This window comes from Podarcis filfolensis, assembly GCF_964270895.1.
Source record: "Podarcis filfolensis genome assembly, chromosome: 6".
Taxonomy (NCBI): Eukaryota; Metazoa; Chordata; class Lepidosauria; order Squamata; family Lacertidae; genus Podarcis; species Podarcis filfolensis.
The window spans coordinates 54,410,286-54,435,769 of NC_139609.1; the positions used below are offsets into that span (position 1 = coordinate 54,410,286).

General features: G+C 43.6%; 1 protein-coding gene across 2 annotated transcripts; it reads right to left on the reverse strand.

Moving 5' to 3' along the window:
* Positions 1 to 5,167: 5,167 nt before the first annotated feature.
* On the reverse strand, positions 5,168 to 24,315 carry LEMD2 (LEM domain nuclear envelope protein 2). 2 transcript variants are annotated; one of them, XM_083620070.1, is made up of 9 exons: positions 23,125 to 24,315; positions 21,609 to 21,649; positions 19,887 to 19,962; positions 17,440 to 17,516; positions 16,725 to 16,804; positions 9,346 to 9,491; positions 7,821 to 7,922; positions 7,624 to 7,726; positions 5,168 to 7,070 (listed from the first exon to the last, which is right to left on the reverse strand). In XM_083620070.1, exons 1-9 carry the CDS (start codon positions 24,242 to 24,244, stop codon positions 6,920 to 6,922), a joined length of 1,896 nt encoding a protein of 631 aa, XP_083476196.1. In that variant the 5' UTR covers positions 24,245 to 24,315; the 3' UTR covers positions 5,168 to 6,919. The 2 variants fall into 2 exon arrangements, 1 of the variants encoding a protein (XP_083476196.1); XR_014549510.1 differs by lacking the exons at positions 5,168 to 7,070; positions 7,624 to 7,726 and having other exon boundaries at positions 7,821 to 8,022; positions 8,279 to 9,491; positions 23,125 to 24,270.
* Positions 24,316 to 25,484: the final 1,169 nt, after the last annotated feature.

Below are 25,484 nucleotides of genomic sequence, written 5' to 3' on the forward strand. Positions count from 1 at the left end.
AGCAGGGATGCCTTTTGCAGATGGTGTTGGCTGCCAGTGAGCTGCCAAGCCTGTGTAATTGTATAGTCAGGTCCTCCTCATGGCTAGGCAAGTGAAATGAGACTGACACGTGGCCTTGTGCAATGGCAATAATTTACTAGGGAAAGTGACTTAAGGCTCAAATTCATGTGTAGACTCCAAGCATGATTTACCTAACACCTGTTTTGTGTGTTGCTACTGTATGCTGCCATGTCCAGTGCTGCTTAATGCATCTATGCACACATGTAGTAGCCTCTCCATGAAGATCTGCCAGCTAATGGAACTAAAATATTATTTTTGAACCCAACATGCTGACCTACTGCTTGGAGTCCTAGCCAATTTTTCTCTTTTGTGTAGAGAATTTTCCTTCCATACCCAAAGATCCATTCATTTTCTTCAGAGCAGCTGCAAATATTCTATAATTGACCCATGTGCTATTCTCAGACACCACAGCAGAGACCTATGTTCCTGTATGTGCAAGGAGCAAAAATTATTAGTCTGCAAATTTACTAGAAGCTTGTAGAAAACTTACTGAGGCTTGGCTTGGGCTTCTAACCCTGTTACAGCTTGAGCATTTATAGGATGAGCATTGCTAACACAGTAAGACAGTTCTGTTAGGGTTAACTATATGCAACCATATGAAAAAAATGCCACAGATCCAAGGATGACAGTATTTTTTTTGCCTAGAGAGCAGAGACAATCTTTTTAAGGAGTATGGAAAGTGATACAATAGGGGCATCCTGTCTTGTGATGTACACACCACCTGGAAAAACCTTCCCTGCAAACAGAGAAAAGTGTGGGATGAATGTTCACCATGGGCAACGTTGCTTCTAATATCTAACAAGCCACCTTCAGCTCTCTCTCTGCCCACCAGAATGAATGAGTTTTGATTGTACACACAGAGCAGTAGGGACAAGGTGGGCGGTGATTCATTATGTGGAAATCCTTGGCGTTGACGCCGAGTCTTTTTATCTCTTCTGTGCAGAGTCTGAAGCTTGGTTTCCAGCATCACTCAAGAGGTTTGAGGAAGAGCCTCAATTTTTGATCAGGAAGAATAATTGTCACCATCCTTGGCAGAAGCAAGTGGAAGGACGGCTCATACTCAGCAGTAGCTCCAGTAAGCAGCGCATGAAGAAGCTCCTCTTCAGTGACGGAAACGTGGGGCATCTGCCGCCTCTTGTCTGATCAAACATTGAACGGCAAGCAAGTCCTTCAGTGCTTGCACCAAAGCCTATAGCTATATTTTGCTTGCATTGGGGTTGTGGACGGGGTTTTAGAATTTGTGTTAATGGGTTTGTGTTCTTTTATTGCAGTAGGTTTGCATTGCCTCCCTACCAGTTTGATTGTTATTGGGGGGAAATAAACCTTGTAGAACTGCTAAGCCTGCTGCCAATTAAAAGGATCAGCTAGCTAGGTTTGTAATATAAATGTACGTCTTTGAGGTTCTTTGTACAACTGTATATTCTGCTGTGCAAATTCTCCACAGTTCTCTTAAAACAGCTTTTAAAAAAATCTATAAAGGAGCAGACAAACCCCCATACTGCTGGAGTTCAGGAAGAAAACTCAAGACAAAAGGCTGGGGGGGGGGAGGGGGGGACCTTGCCATTTTAAAATGGACTTATCTACAGCTGTAGAGAACAAGGGTTGTCTTTATGATCTAACACTAGTTTTAAAAATCATCTGAGTTTATCATATCTACCCCAAAACTCCAATGGTCAATGCCCTGAATGATAGCATTTCCAGATTATTTATATTTGTGTATGTGTATGATAGGGATGTGGGTGGCGCTGTGGTCTAAACCACTAAGCCTAGGGCTTGCTAATCGGAAGGTTGGTGGTTCGAATCCCCGTGATGGGGTGAGCTCCTGTTGCTTGGTCCCAGCTCCTGCCAACCTAGCAGTTCGAAAGCACATCAAAGTGCAAGTAGATAAATAGGTACTGCTCCAGCGGGAAGGTAAACATGCCCTGGAAAAACTGTCCATCAGTAAAGCGAGATGAGCACCACAACCCCAGCCGTTCGTGACTGGACTTAACTGTCAGGGGTCCTTTACCTTTTATGTGTATGATTAGATTATATACACAATGTTATACTTGTGATGGCTGCTACCTGGGGCAGTAGCTATTCTATCCCCTATAAAAGAACAGGAGAGGTATAGCAAGTGTAGCCAATACGGCACTTTCCAGATGTTTTGGCTACAATTTATGCTGGCTGGGGTTTGTGGGAAGGTACCACATTGGCTACCCCAATAGTCTTTCTAGAGAGATGGGTATAAAGCAGGCACTACCCAATACATGCCTATAATAACAGAAAACATGTGCACTTGCAACAATGGAGACATTCCAGAGGAAAGAACAGCATTTCCCCAACAATAAAATGCCAGTGGGAGAATGTGAGCTATCCCCAGATTAAAAGGACTACCACTGGGAAAGAGAGCTGCATCCCATGCAATAAATGCACAGCCATCACACTGAAGACTGATTATCTGAAAGGGAACAATGGACCTACCATTGTCATTCAGGGGACAAACCTTAAGCTCACTCTGCTTATTTGACGTTTTGCTGGAAGGTACCTTCTGCACACCTAGCAGTTCAAAAGCATGCCGAAGTGCCAGTAGATAAATAGGTACCGCTCTTGCGGGAAGGTAAGCGGCATTTCCGTGTGCTGCTCTGGTTTGCCAGAAGTGGCTTAGTCATGCTGGCCACATGACCCGGAAGCTGTACGCCGGCTCCCTCGGCCAATAAAGTGAGATGAGCGCCGCAACCCCAGAGTCGTCCGCGACTGGACCTAATGGTCAGGGGTCCCTTTACCTTCTGCACACAGAACATAAACTATGGACTTCGCTCCCAACAAGATGTGGTGATGGTTTCCACCCTGGAAGGCTTTAAAAGATTAGACAAAGTCATGGAAGATACCGCTGTTGATGGCTACTAGACAGCAGGCAAGTGAACATTCCCCTTTGGATGTCATGGTTCTGACTCCCCCTGCCCCATTATATAAAGCAAAAGTGTAAAAATGTAAAGTCCATTTATGCATTTTGCGTACCATCTAATTTGGCCTAAGTGTTTGAAGGTTATAGTCCAGGCCTTTGGGAAATGAGATGCTTTGGGCACATTTCACCGCCTGTTCCTTTTTATTATTTACTTCATGCTGATTTTCCCAGTAGAACTGGCACTGTTCCCAAACTAGGCTCCCATAAATAGAAAACAGCATCAGCTGTCATGTCAGTGGGAGACAAAACATTTAATATGAAAAGCCTTTAATGGAAATGGAAAATAAAAAAGATAAAGGGCAAATTTTATTTTAGATGCTTAGTTGGTGCATATTTTTTCTTTCTTTTTGACAGTAAGAGGACGCAATGGCATTATCAACCCAGATTTCTGAGATTTATAAATAGTCTCCCTAGCGTGTGTCACAATGACAGAAGAAAACAGTCAATGGAAACTGGAAACTGCCCCAACACAAGGCAACTCTTGCTGAAAAGGTGCATTTGGATGAACAGGCTAACTAATACATGTGCCTGCCTTTGCCACAGGGAAAAAAATACACAAAGCACATCAGCATCTCAGTACTTTTAAAAAGGCATAAAAACAGGGCATGCATCCGACACCCTGAAATAACTTTCAGCAGAGCAGCTGCAGACAGTACCTTTGAAGCACAAACCATTTTAAACTAAGATCTGTAAGACTTTGTCTGCTACATCACAGATCAGGATGGGCGATGTAGAAGCAGGGGCTACCCCAATATTTCATTAATGGCGAAGGAGGGCAAAAAGAAAAACTCAGTGCTGGCTGCATTCAGTTTTTGTTTTCTCTTCGAGCCCCTCACTAGTGGCTCAGGTGACGTTTTCTGTACAGTGAAGGAATTAGACTTGGCCCTGGGTTCAGATCCCCAGCTTTGTTTAGAAGTTACCGTCTCTCAGGGCATAGTTCATTGCTTGTATTTTCATTCTGCAAGGGGTCCATTTTGTCTTACAAGTTATTTCAGTACATTCTGAAAACCAGGTCTTTTAAGCTGGAAACGAACCATGGCCTTGTTTGCATAAGACCCCTAAGCCAAACATGACTGTGTGATATAAGGGCCCCTGGGTAGAAGCTTGCATCCATTTTGCTCCTCGTCATTTTTTGCAGCTGCACTAAGCAAGGCCAGGGCTTGGTACTATTTGGATGTTTTGTATTTTATTGTTAGGCATTGTTTCAGCATTTATTAACATGAGATGTTTGTTTGCCCTAGTGATTATTAGTGTGATGCTTTGTTTAAATTGTGTTATTTTGTAACTGTTAATGAATTATATTTAATTGTGGTTATATTTTATTCTGTATGTTGTCGTGAGCTACTTTGAGCATGGTTCTACCACGGAAACCTGGCATATAAAAAATTCATGATGATGATGATGGCGGTGTGCCATCCAACCTGACACTTGTGGTTAAAGCTCTCTCTTGACTAACCATGAAGTGTAAATGAGAATCTCTGTTACAGCTTGTGGCTAGTGAGGAGAGTGCTTAACAACAAACTTGTCTGGTTGGCACGCTAAGCCAAACCTTAGCTAGGAGGACCAAAAAAGAGCAAAGTGGCTGCAAGTTCCTCCCCAGGAGCCAGCATGTTCACATGCTCTCTCACTAAGCTAAAGCCCAGCTTAGTGAGTTAGGGTGTTGCGGGAAACCAGGTGAACATCTTAAAGAGTTTAAAGAGTTTTATCTCACTATCACTTCTTGGTCAAACAGGCTTAACAAGTGTTTACCAGGGGCAAAAGCAGGATGATCTCAGTTCCAAATCCATTATGGAAACCTATCATTTCCCTTCAACTTTTAAAATCCTCAGACATTGTGGATGTTTGTACATTGTTTCTGAAGGCTGGAGTTTAGCTTTGGTTATTTGCAGGCCAGTGTAGTACCCTCCAGATGTTGCTGGAATCAGGCTCTCAACAGCCCTAGCCAGCATGGCCAATGGTCAGGGATGATGGGACCTCACCCTAAGGCCTTAGTTTTTACAAGTACCATTGTGCTTGTCCAGTGCTATCTATAACTCATTGCAACCCAGTATAATCAGATGAAATTCAGTTCAGGAGTGCTTTCAGCATTAAATATCCAGGGAATCAAACTGCCTGAATCTGCCTTGTCAGGAGATGGTACTAGTTACCAATACCAGCCAGTCCCATTTGTAGCAAATTTTTATTTTGCAAGATAAAATGGACAGAGACAAAATGTATAATAAATAGCACCAGCCCATCTACATAAAAATAAATGAACAGCTTAGTCAACTGTACATAATATTGTTTGGCATTTCCTCTTGAGAGTCTGATGGTAAAAAATACCCACAAATGTTTCTTTTAAAGCCCTAAGAATGCAGGCACTGTGGAATTTTTTGCAAACATCAGCAGAAATTAAGAATACATTAAAAGCAATAATTTGATTATCTGCTTCAACAGTATAAGGGGAGTGTTTGTGTGTAAAAAAAAAAGATGGCTAATGTCACGGAGACATCTGTTACATCTCTTCTTTTGCTCTAAGACACCGCCTACGCTACAGATGGCAACATGTGGGGATAAAATTCAAATGAATGCAAGATTTTCTTCTACTTAACCAATAAGACCTCCTGGTGCTTTGTTTTTGGAGGCTGCTTTTCTTTGCACTGATTTCAGCACTGATGAATCAGCAGGAGGCACATAATGAATTGCTGCATGCTGCTCAAACAGCCTCGAAGGGCACCTAGGTGAAAACTCCAATCCGTCAGTTTTTCAGCTCTGCCAGCAGGGGGAGTAAAAGGGCAAACTTCCAAGTTCAGGCTACCACCCACTTGCAAATAAATATGCCAGTTGAAACAAAACATGTCATAAAAGGTACCATAAAGGCTCAGCTCATTTTACTTAGAGAGGCTCAAATGTGCACACTTTATTCCAAATTCATATGCCACTTGCTATATCCACTGGACAAAGGTAAAGTTCATGATGAGTTAAGTGGATGCCCTGAACCAATAGTGGAATGACGTGCCATCATGCTAGAGCCTCAGACTTTCTGACGTCACTGAAGAGGTGCATGGCAATTTTGGTGCGTTTCTCCCCCTCACAAACAAACCAGCATGAACTTGGACCAACTAAGGTGCTATATGCGCAAAACATGTTACTATATTGGCTGAATAAAAGATTTCCACTCCTTGGGCAATCCTGTAAACACTTGATTTGTGAGGAGTTGATTCTGTACCAAACACGGTTGGTGCCCCATCTGCTCTCTAGTATGGCACACGACCCAAAAGCACAGCTGTTGCTTTCCGGTGCTCCCCACCAAGCTATTTTAAGACTGAATGCTTTCTACCGCTCTCGTAAGAAAATGTGCTCACCTACCACTGCCTAAGGAAAAAAGCTTTAAGCCCCTCCCACCTTGCCTCCAAAGGCTCAAGACCTGGCCCTCTCAGTCCCACCCATCACCCAATAAACAATGCCAGTAGATTATTCCTGATCAGTTTCTAAGAACAAATATACCTCGCATATTTGCTGTCCACTCTTAGCCACAGTGCTTCTGTAATGAACACCTTTACAAAGCATCTTTTAGTGGTCTTAGCACCGACATTCTGAGTAGATGGTCAGATACAGGCTTCCCTAATACCAAAGCAAAACTATCAATGGCATCTTTCAATTAGGGCAAGGAATCCCGTTTCTTCTTTTTTAATTGTTACGTTATGGAAGCCAAATATATGCCATGAGAGTAACTTTGGTGTGCACCTGCATTTCAACATTTATATTCCTTACAGAAAATGATCACCCCCAAGGAGTCATTCTACAGCTCTCACACACATGTACAGTAGTATCAGGGGTTCACCTGAGTATGGGCAACAGGCCATTCCCTAGCTAGAAGAGGGCACATTGCCCTGCACAGTGTTAAACCAATGGCTTGGCCTCTGGTCAGAGCTAATGATCTGAATCAGAGAGGTAAGAAGGCTGCGTCCAACGCCACACCAGCATATCCTCTCCTGCCACCCTGTGCGACTCGGTCTGAATACGTGACTCATTTGAAGCGAGGAAGTCCACTGCTCGGTCCCAAACCCGCTTCATTTTTTTCCTGGGGATAAAAAAAGAGCACTGTAACCAAAGCTGAGCATTTGTGCAATGCAGGAAAATGGTGGTCTAATCTAATGCTTAGAGCACGATCAACCAAGGATCATTACATTGCAGCAGCCAACATTTGAAGGTACAAAAGGGGGAAAAAGGCCCCTTTCCAACTTTCCACGTCATTGTCCCCCTCTCTCTCTAAATACTGGAACTCAAAAGACATCATCTGCAAAAGCGTCAGGCCAAGCAGAAGGAAATATTCATTTGACCCATGAACAATCAACTTATAGAGCTCATTGCTGCAGGTTATCGTGTTCCCGAGCGTAGACGGCTTGAAATGATCAGGCACATCCCTGAAAGACTGGTCCTATCAGTGTCTATTATCCATATTTGGAGGAAAATAGTACTTAGGCATTCCAAATATTGGTGACAAATATGAGGGGATGCTTGCTTCCTCAGCCTGCTTCTCAGGGACAACTGGTTGGCCACCTTTTTGGAAGACTGACCTCATATCTCCACGGTAACTTAATCAGGACCGTTAATAAAGGCAAAGAAAAACTCACCTGTCTTGTGGTGGGATGAGTGTGTCTCTGATGTGAAGGATGCCTACATATGGGTACCGTTCCAGATTTTGCTCCCATTCTTTGTAGTGACCTTGGACGGCAGCTGTTGAGAGAACAACGCATGCAGTCAGGAAAATAAGCAAACTGATGAAACTGAGAGGATTTTACCTATAATTTGACTAGCAGGTGAATGCTACCTATGATTTTCTGCACCATTTTATACATGTCCCGTTCCTCTTCTTCCCTTTTCCGCCAGTAATACTTTAGAAGAATCAGAATCCCCCAAAGGAAAGCTAAACCTGTGAGGAAGGAAGCACAGAGATGAAATCTTCTAAATACACACGAGTTAGCCTGAAATATTTCATTGCTATCCTTAAGATCAGTTATCAAAGGCGCTCTCTAAAAATTCCCATCCATGCACGCAGCATACAGTGGTACCTCGGGTTACATATGCTTCGGGTTACATATGCTTCAGGTTACAGACTCCGCTAGCCCAGAAATAGTACCTCGGGTTAAGAACTTTGCTTCAGGACGAGAACAGAAATCATGCTGGGGCAGCAGGAGGCCCCATTAGCTAAAGTGGTGCTTCAGGTTAAGAACAGTTTCAGGTTAAGAACGGACCTCCGGAACAAATTAAGTACTTAACTCGAGGTACCACTGTATAGCCATTATGCAGAGATGTGTTTCTTGGAAGGTGCTATACAGCTACATTTGCAATATTTGTAGATTAAAAACAAAATAAAATCAGACTAGCTTTGCTAGTTCACGGGGTATCTCTATGCTTCAGCAAACGAAGTTAAATTACTGTTAACTGAAGACTTCAGTGAAGGATTGAGTTACAAATATGGCAACATAACACTTTGTTTTCACCAACTTGGCAGATCATCACAGTATATCACGTTTTCAGCAAAGAAATTCAGAGCTATCCCAATTGACAATTCATAGTGACTGGTCCAAGCAAGCTTTATGACTGAGTGGGAATTTGAAACCTTGTCTCCCCCTCCCATGTCTAAATCCAAACAACATCCACTATAACACACTAGCTGCATAAAGGCTGACTGCTGGTACTTTCCTCTTAAATCCTGTTCCCATTTATATCATTCACATGCACATTCTTTGCAGGGAATTCCCCCTACAACAGAAGACACCCAATGAGGTCTGCCCATTTGTGCAACAAAAATCCTCTTGCACAGTGGGGTTCTAGGTTTTGCTTCTTCTTCATGCAGCTCCCAAAATTTCCCTTGGGGGGGGGCAACCTTCTGGAGGTTTGAGGGGGAGAACAGATGGCTGCAGGAGAAAAAGAGGAAGCAGAAACCCTGCTGCACGAATGTATGCCTAACCACACTACTTTGGATCTCACCTAATGTGTGTGCGTGATCTGTGCTTAGTCAGCAATGCATGACTAAGAATAATACTGTGACTGTTAAGGAAGCAGGGTATTAATAGTGCCTTGTGAGGAGGAGGGCAGAATTCATTGGGGTAAATGCCAGAGCACAAATGCATGAAGTTGTGGTGCACACAGAGACACCTCCACGGGATGATTTTCATGAAATGGCAAACACCCACAGTGCATGAGCCAGTCTCAAGACTGCTTCTTGCTGCCAGCCCCAGATTAAATATTCAGCAATTTCATTCATTATTCCCTCAACCTTCCAGAATCTCACACTGTACAAGACTGTTGGGAGATCTTGGCTGTCACAGATAAAGGGGAGGAAAACTTACTCCAAAAGAATATAAATAGGTTAGTAATTGCTGTATTCAGCGCCCGGCGGAAACGGCAGCCTAAGCCCATCCGGGGACGGGTGGATTCGAGACAAACCACTTGGCTCACTGTGGTAACTGTTTCGGAACTCTCATCGCCTTGTAACCTGAAAGGATGAAGCAGAAAGATGCCTTGACTGAACAATGCAAAGAAGCTGATGGTCCATATTTATTATAAACATGCTATCCTCTCCATCACACTCCTTAGTTTCTTGCTCCCAACCTTCTCAGAATATTCCAGCAGTGGCTCATTAACAGCAGATTGATGAGGATATGAGAGGAGAGCAAACAAAGATAGCACACTAGCAAGGTAGTCCTCTTCTATAGTATTTTTATTTCTTCTGACAGCACCTCTTAGTACAGTATACAGGAGATTAAACTTTTAAACTGGATTCCCTCCTCCAGTGACTGCACAGAGATCAAGTGAAAATGTGCATGCATGTTGAATCTATTTTCCTTGAAACAAATTCCAGCAGTTAATTTTGTTGGGAAAAATGTTAAGTTCACCTGCATTAAATGTTGGTGCATCTTTGGAAAAGGATGAGGGGAAAGCCTACAATTATACGCACACCAAATTTATTCTGTGCAAAATCTGCAATAAGGAAAAACCTCATCCTGCAAAATGAGAAAACACTGGAAATGGCCACTAGGATAATTCCAGCTCCTAATCCCCACAAAAAGATAGTTTGGCTAACTGTGCCAGAGGAGAAATAAAACAAAACAAAACAAATAAATTCTTTCCAGTAGCACCTTAGAGACCAACTTAGTTAGTTATTGGTATGAGGTTTCGTGTGAATGCACACTTCCTCAGATACCAGAGGGGCTTTACAGGAACTTGGCTTCCCATGGACCCAGCAGAGTAAACAGTGATAAGGGAGTCTCAATGCAAGAGACGATTGGCTCAGGATATTTGGTAACTGGGCATGGAGTGCATTCAAACCATGCAGTTGAGTAAATGGACTTACATGACAGCAGAATGTGTGAATATAGAATTTAAGAGTCTGTACACGCTAGGCCTGGGTGATATATCAATTTATCACCCAGGACCGGTATGAGGAGCAGACCGTGACATCAGTTTTACTCAGTGGTATATCACTGGTGAAATTGCCACTGCTCCTGAGTCCCTCTGCTACAGCATCCACTAGCAGAGAGACTCAGGAGCAGTGGTGGTTTCCCCAATGATATATCACTGAGTGAAACTGCCATTCTACTCTGCCGACGGGCCCCGATACAACTTGTTCCTCCATCTGCATCTTTAAACTGTTCGACTGAGGAGCGTGCAGCTGCCCTTGCCGCAGTTAAAGAAGCCCCTAGCCCAGCCCTGGCTCACAGAAGCCTGCAACAGGGTGGGGGTTCTGTGAAACTGTTCAGCTGAGGGGAGTGTGTTTGTTGTTCTCTGTAGTGAACAGTTAAAGGAGCCCCAATGCTCTGCCTGTGCAAGAGCACGGGGCAATCTCAGCTGGGGGAGGTGACATTTCCTCCCCCCAAAGCAGCCCCGATACTTCTGTTGCTTGTGTGCGAGTGGCAAGAGCACTGGGTCTGTCTCAGCTGGGAGGGGGACCTTTCATCCTCCCAGCTGAGTGGCGTAAACAAGCTGAATTGTCCCACCCTGCGAGCCTGGGTGCAACTCGAGGTGAGAGCTGGGGCAGTTTCACCTGGTGTCTTGCACGCAGAGGCCAATGCATCTTGTTTTTTCAACACTGCGTTATATCGCCAAACTGGTGATACACCGCAATGTTGAAAAGCTGATACTGCCCAGCCCTAGCACATGCTGGTAAAATGCCTGTGAAAACCTCTCTCAGCAGTTGAAGGCAGATAAAGGAATTACCGCAAAACAGAAAGATGGAACAAGTACAGCAATTACCGCACTTTGACTCTAGTCTCTGCAGGCTCACTAAAGGAAATCTGGAAGAGCCCTGCTGTAGAATTCCCAGTCTCCAGGCCTTTTCAGTCAGTGTATATAAAAAAAAATCCAGGTGATCACATTTTTGGCAGCTAACTGATGTCACACCAGGGTTGCAATTAATAGCTCATCATACAGATAGTCCAAATCAGTTGTCTAAGAAACACTGCTGAGCAGTGCACATAAGCTCCTGACATGCTGCATCACACTCAACTTTTTACCCATCCCCATGGATTATTTGGATCCCAAGTTTCTGAAAGATCTTAAAATATGCAGCAGCGTTCCCAAGCACAGCTGTCTTATTTGGTTCTGCTCTTAACAGAACAGTGTCAAATAAGTTCGCACAACATTTGTTGGAAAGCCTGCAGCAGGTCTTTAGTATGCTGTACATTCTTATTGAGTTTCATATTGAGCTGCCAGAACAGGATCCATTTGCTCAAGTGTTGATGAAACTCTTAATTATGGTGAATACAAAACTGGGGAGTGTATTTTACGCTTCCAGGCTATGACTTGTAACAGTGAAGAAAATCTTAATTAGAAAGCACTGAATTCCATCCCACCAGCAATTCTAAGCATGTCCCTAAGGGAACAGTGTTTAGCAGTGTGGAGTCTTCCTATACAAAGAATGGAAAAATGAAACACGTTTTCGAACATTAGGTTACAGCAGAGTTTTAGATAATGAGATTAGGGGAGGAGAGTATTTTGTTGTTGCTCACAGCCTCGGGCTTGTTGAATTATTCTACAGCAGTGAGAGAGTTAAGAAGGCCTCAAAATTATGTCTGAAATCTAATAAACACTACTGAACTGAGGCATTGGCATCTACCAACTTACATGAAAACACAGCAAGACTGTACTTTTGGGATCACCTTCAAAGCATTACTCAGAACTGTATTCCATACTAAAATAATTAAAATTTGGTACCTGGCATTCTATGCAAATTTGTGCACTAATCTCACTGGCTTCAAAAGGGACACATATACAGGCAAATTGTTTTACTCTTCTATCATTCTGCCTTGATAAAAGATTGAATCTGATACCATTTTAACAACAATGGCTCCCCCCAACGAACTCGAGGAATTATAGTTATTTATTTATTTTCTTATTATTTTTATATCCTACCTTTCCTCCAAGGAACTCAAAATAGAATACATGATTCTCCCCCTACCCATTTCATCCTCACAATAACTCTGTGAGGCTGAGAAGCAGTGACCAGCCCAAGGTCACCCAGCAAGTTTCACGGCCTATTGGTGATTTGAACCCTGATACCCCAAGTCTGAGCCCAACACTCTAACCACTACATCACGCTTATAAGTGTGCCGGGACTTCTGTGAAAGGCTGAAAGGGCTAATTTACAACAATCTTTCCCAATATCTTTGGTTAGACTGAAGCCACAGTGGCTGAACAGATTTAAAAACTGTTGTGAAAACAGGGTCCTAACAGGCTAACCCTACCAAAAAAACTGAACTGAGACATGACTACAAGCTCCATGAGAAACAGTAAGTCATTTGAGGCCTATGGGAATTTCAACAGTAACTTTTGTAGACAGGACTTCAAATGGAGAGTCTCAAATAAAGAATTCTACACCATACAGAAATAACTAAGATGAGTGGAGATGGAATAATCTTAGCGCACTAGCTGGCGTGAATCCCTGGTAACTGCAAAGGAATGCATTTCAAATTGCTATTATCCATCCTTTCCTGCTCACCAAAATAATTGTGTTTTCAAATAGCACATCTGTATTAGAGAGTTTGAAAATATATTTATATGGGCTCCCTGCCGGCAGCAAGTGGCTCTTGATATCTCCCTCACAGTTCAAGAGAGTAATCTATAATATCGGGACGAGACAGGCAAGGAAGTCCTTATAAATATATAATAGGCACTCAGAGAGATGGCATGATTTTTCAAAGAGCTGAAATGATTTGCACAGGGTGATGTTTGCTCTCCAGACACAGTCTGCAGCCACCATTTACAAATAAACAAACTCATCTGCTGGAAAAAAGCTTATTCTGTTCTTCCAGAACCAACTGAAGACAGCAAGGATATTGCCCTTTATGCCAGTGAGCAAGTTAGCTACTCTGAAGATGTGACCAAGATCATCCAAATTTTGTGTGTTATAGATGCCTTAAAGAGCATAAAACTTCCCTTTAATATAACTACATTTACTTTGAGCACAAGAGAACGAGAACAAATGCTCCGTGCATCTCCTGAATTTAAACCACATGAAAGCTAGGCCAGCACAACCAAGCTCATATTTCAACCACCTGCATAAAGTACATGGTATTCAGTATCAATCTCGTAAAACAAAATAAAATTAATAAATTTCAAAGGACTGGAATCAGTTTTACAGTCCACCTGAAAGACCAGAAAAGGCACAGTGTACCCTTTTTCCATAACTGAGAGATCACTGCATTCTGAACTGTTGGTATTTCAAGCAACACCCTGGTATTAGCAGGGAGAGAGTCTCAGGTTTCTCAGTTATGATGTGCCAAAATATTGCTTACCTCATATGATCCAATGAGGTTTCAGATTGAGAAATGACAGCCAGTCTATGTACTGAGTTATATCCAGAGCAGCGCTAAATAAGCGTCCTGTCAGCACAAGGATTTCTGAGTGTGCAGTGGGACTTCCCCTACCTTCCCCCTGTAGGGTAGGCTGTTATCATCTCCATATTACAGGTATGAATGTGAAAGCAACTGTCCTAAGGAGATGTAAGATTTGAACCAGGAAGTCCCCTTCATAACACCACACTAATTTCCACAAACAAAAAAGAAATAAAGTGTAACAGCCAAGCATTACAAGTCAGGCCTGCACACATCACCAAGGCCACATTAAGGCAGTTGGAGGGCTGGCGAAGTTCACCAAACAGGCCCCCCCCACTCCTCCCAAAAGGAATACATGAAACAGAGTACCAGAAAATATGTCAAGATATTTCTTAAAGACTCACAAATTTATTATTACTTTCATGGACTATCAAATAAATACAGTGGTGCCTCGCAAGACGAAATTAATTCGTTCCGCAAGTTTTTTCTTCTTGCGAGTTTTTCGTCTTGCGAAGCACGGTTTCCCATAGGAATGCATTGAAAATCAATTAATGTGTTCCTATGGAGACCACCTTCAGACCAGGTCCGGGGACAGTCTGTCCCCGGACCTCTTCTGAAGGCTGGCGGGGGGAGAAGGACTTTTCTTCCCACCGCCAGCCTTCAGAACAGCCTTCTGAAGGCTGGTGGTGGGAAGAAAAGCCCTTCTCCCCCCGCCAGCCTTCAGAAGAGTTCCTGCAGGGCTGCCTAGGCTGCGGATAGCAGCCTGCTGCCCAGCACGAGGGGCGCTCTGAAGCAGAGCGCCCCTCGCGCGGGGCAGACACCTGCAGCTTGGGGAGCCCTGCAGGAGTTCCTCGCAGGGCTCCCCAAGCTGCGGATAGCAGCCTGCTGCCCCGCGCGAGGGGCGCTCCTTCTCCTCTGTTCCCGGACCTGTCCTGAAGGCTTGCGGTGGGAGGAGGGCTTTCCTCCCCACCGCCAACATTCAGAATGCTGTTCTGAATGTTTGCGGTGGGGAGGAAAAACCCTCCTCCCACCGCAAGCCCTGGGAACAGAGGAGAAGCGCTGCGCGCCTTCTCCTCTGTTCCCGGACCTCCCACCGCAAGCCTTCAGGACAGGTCCGGGAACAGAGGAGAAGACGCGCTGCGCTTCCCCGCTGTCCCTGGAGATTTCCCTATGGGCTTTCGTCTTGCGAAGCAAGCCCATAGGGAAATTCGTCTTGCGAAGCCGCTAAAAATCGGAAAACCCTTTCGTCTTGCAGGTTTTTCGTTTAGCGAGGCATTCGTCTTGCGGGGCACCACTGTACTCTGAGCATGTGCAGTTTTACAGCTCTCATCAAAACACGAAAATTTTGACAACCAACAAAATGAATACACACGCGTTTTCATATTTTATACTCAAATCTCATTGGTTTTGCTCACTTCCTAACCTGGGTCAGTCAGTGAAACCTGTTTCGCATGCCTGTTGTGGAGATACAGGAGGAGGCATTAAATGGCTACAAAAGGGGACTGGGTGCTTTTATCATAGGTGTCAACTTTTGGTTCCTTTAACCAGAGCGATGCACCTTTGTACTACCAAAGGGCCAGATTTTTCTGCCCACTTAAATATACCTCCAAGGCTTCAACCAATACTAACCTGGCCAGATGGTTGGATGCTTTAGATGCACAATTCCACTCGTGTTCAGCTGTGATTGCTCCCAGGTTAGAGTGCACAATAGATTTATTCCTAAGGAGTTATTTTAGACCTATATCCAGTGTTAGAAACTGATAAATGAAAGCTAGGAGCTAAATGGCATCTTAAACCTAGGTTATGTCTAGGCACACTTTTTTATAACAAAAATACAAAGCTGAAAATGAATTAACTGCTGCTAAAATATTATGTTCATTTTTCAGATAGTCTAGTCCTTTCCCTGCCCACCCCCTAATATTTTTAAAAGGGTCTCTTCTCCAGCCTTCAGAGTAGCTGGAAGTGGGGAGGCAGAAAAAGTCCTCCTTCCACTCTGCAGTTTTAATCTGAAATCTTAGGTGCAGTTCTGTGCCCAGAGCTCAGAAACTGCTTGCACTAATGAAATTCCTTGTCACAAAATGCACCTAGAACAATGGGAATTTCGAACACTATCTATAGCCACTGGGGGTAGGGGATTGTGGAGAGCAGATCAGTTTTCTCTCATTTTAAAAAGGAACAAAATGGAATGGAAAGAAACTATAGAAATCCCAAGGACAGAAGCAGGAAAGGAAAGCACACTCTAACAGGGAGAGGAGAAAAGCAGCTCTTTAGAACTACAGGGATTCCTGTACTATGTTGTCCAAATAACTCACTCATCACAATTCTGACTTCATTCACAGACTACAAACACTGAAAATTGGGAGTAGCCAGGCTGGCTTATATCTCAGAAATTGCTTAAAAGGGTGTTTGCACATCTTGCTTTATCAGATGTAGGGGGACACTGAAGAGGAGGAGGAGGAGGAGAGAAAGGAAGCTCAGTCCAAGCCCCCTTGCAGGCATTGGGCCCTGGTACAACTGCACCTTTATAAATCCAGCCTTTCATTTCTTTGAGAGTTATGGAGCTGTACAGCTAGCAACTATGACCTTCCAGATGCCCGTCAACCCATGTTTTGGCAATCTCAGGCAGAAAGCAAAAGGAGGTGAATTACCAAACCACAGGTGGACATCTTGGTGGGTATCAAATTCTGCAGATCAAATGCAAATCTAAATAAAAACATCGTACAGTGCCAGGCTTAGAAGAACATTTGTAGTTAGCTGCTTCTAGAAGCCTGGGGGTCTTCCTGGGGAAAGTCTTACACAGTCACTTATGGTTCCCTGAGTCACATCTCCACTGAATCTCATGGGATAGTGAACAGATATGGAGATAAATTTAACACAGGTCATTCCAATGAACTTACCATATGCCCGAGTCTCTGTGATTGTCCAGTAACCGCTGCAAAGCATCCACAAACCTTTGTGCACTGTAGGCAGTCACATTCTGTAAGGAAGTGGGCCCCAAGATGTAAATTCTGCATTCAGCTAGCAGTGAGACTTTTCTGTAAATACATTCTTTCCATATTATTTAATTTATTATATTTATATTCCACCTGCTTTTCCACAGAATTTGAGAAAATATACATAGGGATCCCACCCAGGTAGTCTCCTATTTACAGCTTAATTAGTTTAGCAACGCTTTAAATACATTAAAATGAGTGTTAGGATTCTATTCAGTTTTCCAAGTAGCTAAGACTATAATTTTATGATCATATTTGATGCAGGAACACACTCCATAGGTGTGCATAACTATAGTATACTAACAATCCTTTTCTATAGAGAGGTACAAAAAAGAAAAGAGGAAAGCAATGTGTTTACTACTGCTTTGTAAGCAACGACTTTAAAACGCTGGAAGATTTTGGTTTCTCAAATGGAAAAAGAAACTGCAAGTCTCAGCAGTCATATTATTTAGGTTTTCCAAGGCAACAACCCAAAATAAAAAAATGCCAACCAAGTAACAGCCAAAATAATAATAACAGAATTACTGAAGGGAAAAAATAAAATAGAAGGTAGTTTTAATGCACTAAATAGCAGATACAAATATATACAATAATAGAAAAATGTCATGACCTTGCTTACCTCTATATATTCCTTTGCCACACTAACTGGAATGCATTTACTTTCTAGATTATCAGGGTTTCCACACTCAAAGTTGCCTGGTGGTGGTGGGAGAGACAGAAAGCGTTATTGACATGGAAATCATGAAATTTGCCAAATAGTACAGAAGTACTGAGTTAAGTTCCTTTTTAAAACACTGTTAATGATAGCCAAAATGTTTTTACAGAATATAGGACTGGGTTAGTTTTATGGCATAATAAAATATGTAGTGCTGTATACACAATAGCAAAAGGCAATCAAACCTCACATTTATTCCATGAGAGCAGCTCATACCTTTGAAGAAATGCATGTATGTGTCCCTCCTTTGTGTAACTGTACCTTGCCTAATGCTTTGGGCTAATAGGATACTATTAAACAGTGCCTGAAATATTTACTGAATTATACAAAGATTTATGTCTGAGGACACCCCCACATGCCCCTTAAAAAAACGCTTTCATGATGATTCACATTCGGGATGGGATCAGGGACGTTACATGTTGACCGGCTTCCAATGCTCAAAAAGTTTTAGGGTGGGCCTGCCACTTAGCTACTGGTCAGGTTATGTTCTGTGATTCACCTGATGCCTTCATTACAAATCTTTAGGTGCCGGGCGAAAACATTTCTCTATAACCAGGCCTTTGGCTGATTAACATTCTATGGCCCTTAAAATGTGCTTGTGGGAGGAGGGCTAACACTTTGCTCTTGTTTTTATTATGCAGTTTGTTTTCTCATTTTGTTGTTGCCATTTTGTTGTGACTGCCCTGTGATCTTTGGAAGAAGGGTGGCATACCACTACTACAACTTTCACAATAAACACAAGAGGGGAGTGAGACAGGATTGCTGCCTATCGTAATGGACACTCTAAGATACAGCCTGACACTTAAGCAGTTGTCCAGTGCCAGTTTTCTTCTGAAAACTGGTTTCTCATCTGCAAGGCCATGAAGCCATCAAGAACGCTTTGATATTTCCACCACATGCTGATGACACAACCCAATTTTAAACTTAAACTTCAAAATCTGAACTGAAAAGCAGCCGAATTCTTCAGGAGTGCAAGCAGTTTATGCACCGCCCCCCACTGTGAATGTACAGCACTGTGGTTATAAAGAACATAACCAGACATTGATTTTTAGTTCAAAAGACTTTTAAGTATCCTTCCCTGCAGAGTGGCCACAAGGTAAAAAAAATGTGATGTTCAAAGAACAAACATATTAATTTCAACAAAGCTTAAGAACCACTGAAATTCAGGAAACAAGCCTACTATATGAAACAGTGGCATAAAACCCCTACCATCCACTGCCCACACAGTAGTTTTGGCCAGTTATTAAAATGTCTGTTGTGTTGACAGCTGCAAAAAAAATTAATGTTCAAGATACAAACTATCTTGAAAACTATGCAAGAAGTTATTTAACAGTGCAATCATTTGCATTTCGATTTGAAAGTCCCACTGTGTCTAATGTGTGCAGAGGATTACAGCCTACTGAATCTAGGACCTTGTTGGTGTTAAAGAAATGCTGCCTAGTAGTGACCTCCAAAGGTTTTTCCAGACACAGTTCAGTTCTGCAATGCAGACTGGGATACACACAGAGAAACGTAACGCTTAATGATGTAAAATGGGCCAGCCTGGGGGAAAGGGGGCATATACATTGCTGTGATCAGGGAACTCATTCCTGGAAACATTCCATATATCCAGGATGAGATGGGTGAAGGATGAGCTCACCATCAGCACACAACCATGGCTTTCCCAGGGGAAAGCGTTATCAATATCCTTTGGGATATTTTGATTAGTCATCTGCTAAATGTAACAGTGTTCTGGAAATTGTTGGATTGTGTTGGCCAGCCCTTTAAAACTACGCTGTGTATCTGTGAAAGCTAGAAGAAGGTCTTGAACTTAACTTGTGAACTGCATCTTTATTTTGGACATGGAGTGGGCGTCACATCAGGAAAGCACACCTGAGAACTGAAATGCTTGACATAGCGCAAAGGATATGTTAGCATAAGGATTTTCCTTACTTGATGGAACCTTGTCCCCCTCTCTTCTCATCAAATCTGTACTGTGCTTTCCCCATCCTCCCGGAGCTGATTTGGGAATGGCACAGTGTATGTGCAGGGGAAGGAAAGGAGGGAATTCCCATTGCGCTAGTGGAAATCCTTTCATGGTCTCACACTACCACAATGGATTAGGTGAATATGACCCTAAATCTCATTTTATCTATGTGAAAACATCAGTGCCATACTAGGGGGTCATTGTTTTAATAATAATGCAGCTCAGATTTAGAAAGGCTGTTTTTCCTACATTCCTCTGCAGCCTTTGAAGGGAAACAAAACAGTCCTCGCTCTTTTAAATTCAAATTAAGGTTGAAAATACCTAGCTAGTATACACCTATTTTCTTTGAACAAAGTGATTGGTAAAAAGATAAATAAGAACTCACCAGCTTGAACTGCAAGATAATTGTATAGTTCATACAGAATGGTCATTACCATTTCTTCATGTTTTTCCTGACAGTACTGAAAAATTAAGAGAGAAAATTATTCAACAGATCTTTAATTCAACCAACTACAAAAATTACAACTAACTATTAAATAGAACATTTCTCATGCGCTCTAATTTAGCTACTGAAAACTAAGGATGGACTCATAAGACCTCATTTCTTGCCAGAAGTTTAATTCTCTCCTTCTGCAAATGTCATTGCTAAACTATATCATTTTGTATGATGACGGGGAGAATGAGTAGACTCAATATATATCAGCTCCCTTCACTGCAGTCACTATAAGAATAAAACCCATCACATCCTGTGGATTACCGTATTTTTCGCTCTATAGGACACACTTTTTCCCCTTCAAAAATGAAGGGGAAATGTGTGTGTGCGTCCTATGGAGCGAAGACGCCATAGCCCCGCGACCCTCTCCCGGCTGGAGAGGTGAAGCGCAGCTATGGCAGGAGCCTCTTTAGCCACGCACCACCTCTCCAGCCGGGAGAGCGCGCGCGGGGCTAAAGAAGCCCCCCGCGACCCTCTCCCGGCTGGAGAGGTGACGCGCGAATATCGCAGGAGCCTCTTTAGCCGCGCGCCACCTCTCCAGCCGGGAGAGGTGCGCACCAACCCCTCTCGCTCTCCAGGCTTCCAAGGTAGCCGCCTGAAGGCGACTGAACGCACCTTAAATGGCACCTTGTTTTAGAGGGGGAAAACAAGAGGGGGAAAATTCTCCCCCTCTCTGCGCAGCGCCTCCTGCTGCTTCGCTGAAGGGGCGCTGGGCAGAGAGGGGGAGAATTTTTTTTCTTGTTCTCCCCCCTCTAAAACAAGGTGTGTCCTATTGTCTGGTGCATCCTATGGTGCGAAAAGTATGGTATGTGCACTGTAAAAAATTGGATTTTGGGGTGGGGGGTACAAAAACTATACAGCCCTCAGATCTCAAATTCTTATATTCTAAGTAAGTTTGATGATAAATAATCTTAAATCTACGTATGTACAAAAAAACAAATCAAGGGCTTTCATTTTAATTATATGCACTATATTGTATAACAAAGTTTGTCTTATTCAGCTACATGTTACAGAAAAAGTTACATCTACATGCGCACATCAGGAGAGATTAAAGGCTGTTAGCTCTATTAAGCTTGTTATTGAAAAGTAGCTTTACAGATGAAACCCTTGTCACAAATCAGTCTCACTTTTGTTACAACTGACTAACGAATATTTCTGTAAGATAAGAAGGATTTAGATTTGCAGCAGCTTAGATTTACATGGTCTGAATTACTAATCTATAACAAGCTGTCTGTTAATTGCACATCAATAAATCATTAGATTTCTCTTGGAAAATAGCAGAAGCTTACTTCTGTAGCAACACAGATACTAAGTGATCTGTGGCCAGTGCTTTTTTCTAAAAAAAAATGTATAGGAATACTCTCATTTTCCTACTCTTAATGAAATACTGTCCCTCAATGAGGCCAAACTTAGACTCACAAAATGTTTAGGGTTCTGCATCCCCCCCAGAAAAAAAGCACTGCCTGTGGCCCTCCAGATATTGTTGGACTAAACTCCTCATCATCTCTAGCCTTTGGCCAAACTGACTGGGGCTGATAGCAGTGACAGGTAAGCTGTACATTGTACTTATTAACAAAATTTAACATTGGAGATAGTAAGAAGATTCACACTTACACCTTCTTTAGTTCTTTCACAATCCATGGGCAATAGGTTAACTGAACGAGAAGAAATAAGGATTTATTTTTTAAAAAGCAATGAGTCTTGTAGCATCTTCAAAACTAACAGCTTCATTGTGGCATAAACTTTTGCGGATTAAATCCCACTTCGTTTTGTTACAGAAGATGGACATGGCTACCCTTCTGGAATTTATTCTCTAAGCATTTTATTTTGTTAAACCTGAAATACGAACCTAATAATGTTCCTTGGAAGTGCCCCATTTTGTTCAATGGGACTTACTGCAAAGTTAAGCACCCATAGATTTCCCATCAAAAGGAAATGATTTACATAACATAGTAACAAGACAAGAGAAATAACTATTCTGCATTCATGTCAAAATAAGCACATTTGTTTACTTTGCAGAGTATCTGGGGTTTTGATTCTGAATATAACTATAGACAGAAAACATGATTTAGCTTCTTGAACACTTATGGATTAAAACATAGTGCAGACAAATCTTGACTGAGACAGTATTTTGCTATCATACTGTAGGAAAAGTTACTTTGTAATGCTGGTGAAAGGATGCTAGACTGATTTCTGGAATGAGTAAGAACATCCCACTACCTCATCATAAATCTGTAACATAAGGGTAACAGCCAATATATATTGCCACATAAAAAGTTCACCAGATTTTAAAATACAAGTGGGTGGGAAGAATCTTTCACACATTTTCCCACAATGCTTTGCAAAAACAAAGTGACCAGAAAAACTGTCCAATTGATCATGAATTTGTAGTTACTGAAGTAAACGTTATGACTTTTGGAGTGGTAGTCTAAGACAGTGAAGGAAACATCCTATTAGTAACAACCATGTCCACCTCCCACTTGTCATTCTAAAGTCATACAAGAGAATTATTATTTGATACATCAGGAGAATTCAGTCTATCCTTTTCAAAAAGGTAGAAAGAACCCTTTCATCTGCTTAATCTCTTTGGTGTGTGCAACTATTAAACATTTCAAGATCAGTAGTTGCTAGGCAGCCAGTCTGAAAGACATCATAAAGCTTTCTTTTGACAACATATCCTTAGAACCTGGGCCAGGACAAACTTCCTGTAATGGTTATTTGAAAAGGTATTCATCCTTAGGCTATTCACACACTATAACTTTAAAGCACATTGCAACTACATTCTTTCCCTCAAAGGATTCTGGGTACTGCAGTTAACCCATCATTGAGTTACAATTCCTAGCAACCCTTAACAAACTACAGCGCCTAGAATTCATTGAGGGGGGAAATGTGCTTTGAAGACATAGTGAGCATGCAGCCTCAGTCATTTTTGTACATTGATTATGAGCTTTTGAAGGAACGGATGCTAACTTTCGTCACAAAAAGTTCTACAAGTTGTGTTTCTGTAAGCAACAAGCCGAAAAGAAAAGGGACTGGAACAACAAAACTCTAAATGAGGCTATCCCTAAGAGGAAGAAGAGATGGAAGCGGGGTTGAAGAGGAAAAGCAGCGTTACATCCCGCACACGTACAATTCTCAGGCCCTTCCAGTCGGGGAGGTCCCATCATCTTCACCCAAAGGATGCCCAGGAAAATGACCAGCAGCCCTATGGTTGCCAGCCACAGGAACCAGGAGAGATAAAATTCTAGGCCTCTGCCTTTCCTCCTTATGCCCTGAGCTTGGGGTTTCACGCCTACATGCTGGCGCGTCCCATCCCAGCGTGTCTCCCTACTCAACTCTCTTGCCCCCCATGGCGGTGTTTTCAAACTCCTGGGCGCGAGCCCAACCTCCTTCTGCGCTTTCCACGGGGACCTGTAGGTCAGCCCCTCTTCGCTCCTTTGGGTCAGCGACCCCAAATAGGAGCTTGGGGTGACCCTCCTTTCGGCCTCTAAGTGGGCCCTGTTACTGAAGGAGCTTGGGGTGACCCCCCTTTCGGCCTCTAGCTGGGCCCTGTTACTGAAGCCTGCAGCACTGCCCCCCACCACGGGGGGCTTCCAGGAAAGGCTGGGGCTCACGCTCTGCTCGTTTTCCCACCACTTGCTGGGACTTAACCCTATTCCACCTCCTGGGGATGCTGCTCCCCACGAAGGGCTGGAGGTGAACCTGGGCGCCGCCGCCTCCCTTTGGTAAGGGGCCTCGAAGCCTTCTCCCGCCTCCAGCCGGGCTCTCCTCGAAGCCAACCCGCTACTGCCCTCCTCCCAGCGGCTGCTCGGCGTCGCTCCCTCCCGAGCTGTCAACTGGGGCCTCCGGGCGGCGGCGAGCCCGCTGTCTGCCCGCCAGTCATTGCTCTGAGGCAGCAGCCCTCGACTCCCGCTCGCCGCCTCCCGACGAGGCGGCTCGTAGTCGTTCCCTTCTTCTTCCTCCTCCTCATCCTCCTCTTCGCTCTCCTCCCTCCTAACCGGGACGCGGGGCCCCCGGGGAGCCGCCTTGGGCCCGGCTGCGGCCTTGGGCCTCGCGGGGCCGCTCGGGCCCTGAGGGTGTGTCCGGGCGGTGCTGCCGCGGCTCCTCAGCCCGGCGGCCACCTCGGCCCTCAGCCGGGTGAGTTTCTTGGCGTAGAGCTTGCGGGTGGAATCAGTAATGGGCCCCGGCTGGTAGCCAAGGGCCAGCAGCTCCGCCCGCAGCTCTGCGTCTGACAGACCCGCTGCGGCCATAGCAAGAGAGGAGCGGAGGAGCGCCAGCCGGAAGTGATACCTTCTCCGGCGAGGAAGGGCTTACGGCCATCTTGGTAGGGGCAAGCAGGCGTCTCTCTTCCAGCTGCCATCATGTGGAGGTCAGGGCCGCCTCCGACGCGGCCGCCATCTTGAGAGGGTCGCGTATGGCGCTCCGAGAGGCTGCATTCCTTTTTATACGCTTGCCTGGGAGAAAGTGCCTTTGAGCTCAGGAGGGCTTGCTTCCGAGTAGACGTCTATACTAGTAGCGAGATAAATAAACAAAAAAGAAAGCAAAAAGCACGTACACGTATCAGTGGCATAACTGTCAACATTTCCCTTTTTTAAAGGGAAATTCCCTTATTCCGAATAGGATTCCGCGCAAGAAAAGGGAAAAGTTGACAGCTATGATCAGTGGCAGAGTACACTGAGGACTTGCCCCCCCCCAATCTCTGCTGCACCTTAAATATTGTTATTGTTTAAAGTCGTCCCATCTTTAATTCCGAAATGTGGAAAGATTATTATTTCTTTATTTTAGTACAGCCTGACTTCTGTCTGACCTCTTGCCTTCCTTCCTTCCTTACTGCCATTATTAAATATGCCTTAGGGATGCATTCCGGTGCATGTGTTTCTGCCAGTAAGGCAAACTGAACGCAGCGGGGCTTACTTCCATGTAAACGCGTATCGGATTGTGGCGCAAGATTGCTTTTATTGGTTTTTAGCGTCGTGGGAAAAGGCTCGCAGGAGGCGCAATGCACCCAGTGGGCCACTGGGGCAAGGAATAACGATATTAAGGAAGAGCCGATGAGAACGATCCCTTTTCTTTGTTCATTCTTGTGCCTTGGCGATCTCAGCCCTCGTTCGTTAGGAGGACATGTTTTAGAGGGGCTGCAGCAAACTTGGATACAAATAAAACTAAAACGACCCTTTATTGTTGCGTTTCATTCCACCAGCTGGAAATTGAGTAGCCAATAGAACTGTTCACCTTGCTCTAAAACTTTATCTAAAGAAATACTGTAATTGTAAAACAGAATTTTGTATCCTGCCAGCTCAAGAATTTGCAGCTATAACTTTCTGTTTTTTACCTGATCTGGGGCCAAGAGGGTTTAAACTGGCCTGGAAAAGGTCAAGAATGTAATGAAATAAACTGAGGAAGCACCATGCAATAAATTCAGAATAGACAATGCAAAGTGTGTATATCCTGTGTATGGAGAAAACCTTGTTTCTCAGTTAATGAGCTTAA

What these genes read in the sequence shown, in the direction of transcription:
- LEMD2 (XM_083620070.1), bottom strand. Translation starts at nt 24,244, where the DNA reads ATGGCCGCAGCGGGTCTGTCAGACGCAGAGCTGCGGGCGGAGCTGCTG. An exon ending in GTGAAAGAACTAAAGAAGGT is followed by an intron (nt 19,963 to 21,608) that starts GTAAGTGTGAAT and finishes TTAATTTTTCAG; the next exon opens with TACTGTCAGGAAAAACATGA. An exon ending in CTCATCCCACCACAAGACAG is followed by an intron (nt 7,071 to 7,623) that starts GTGAGTTTTTCT and finishes TTTTATCCCCAG; the next exon opens with GAAAAAAATGAAGCGGGTTT.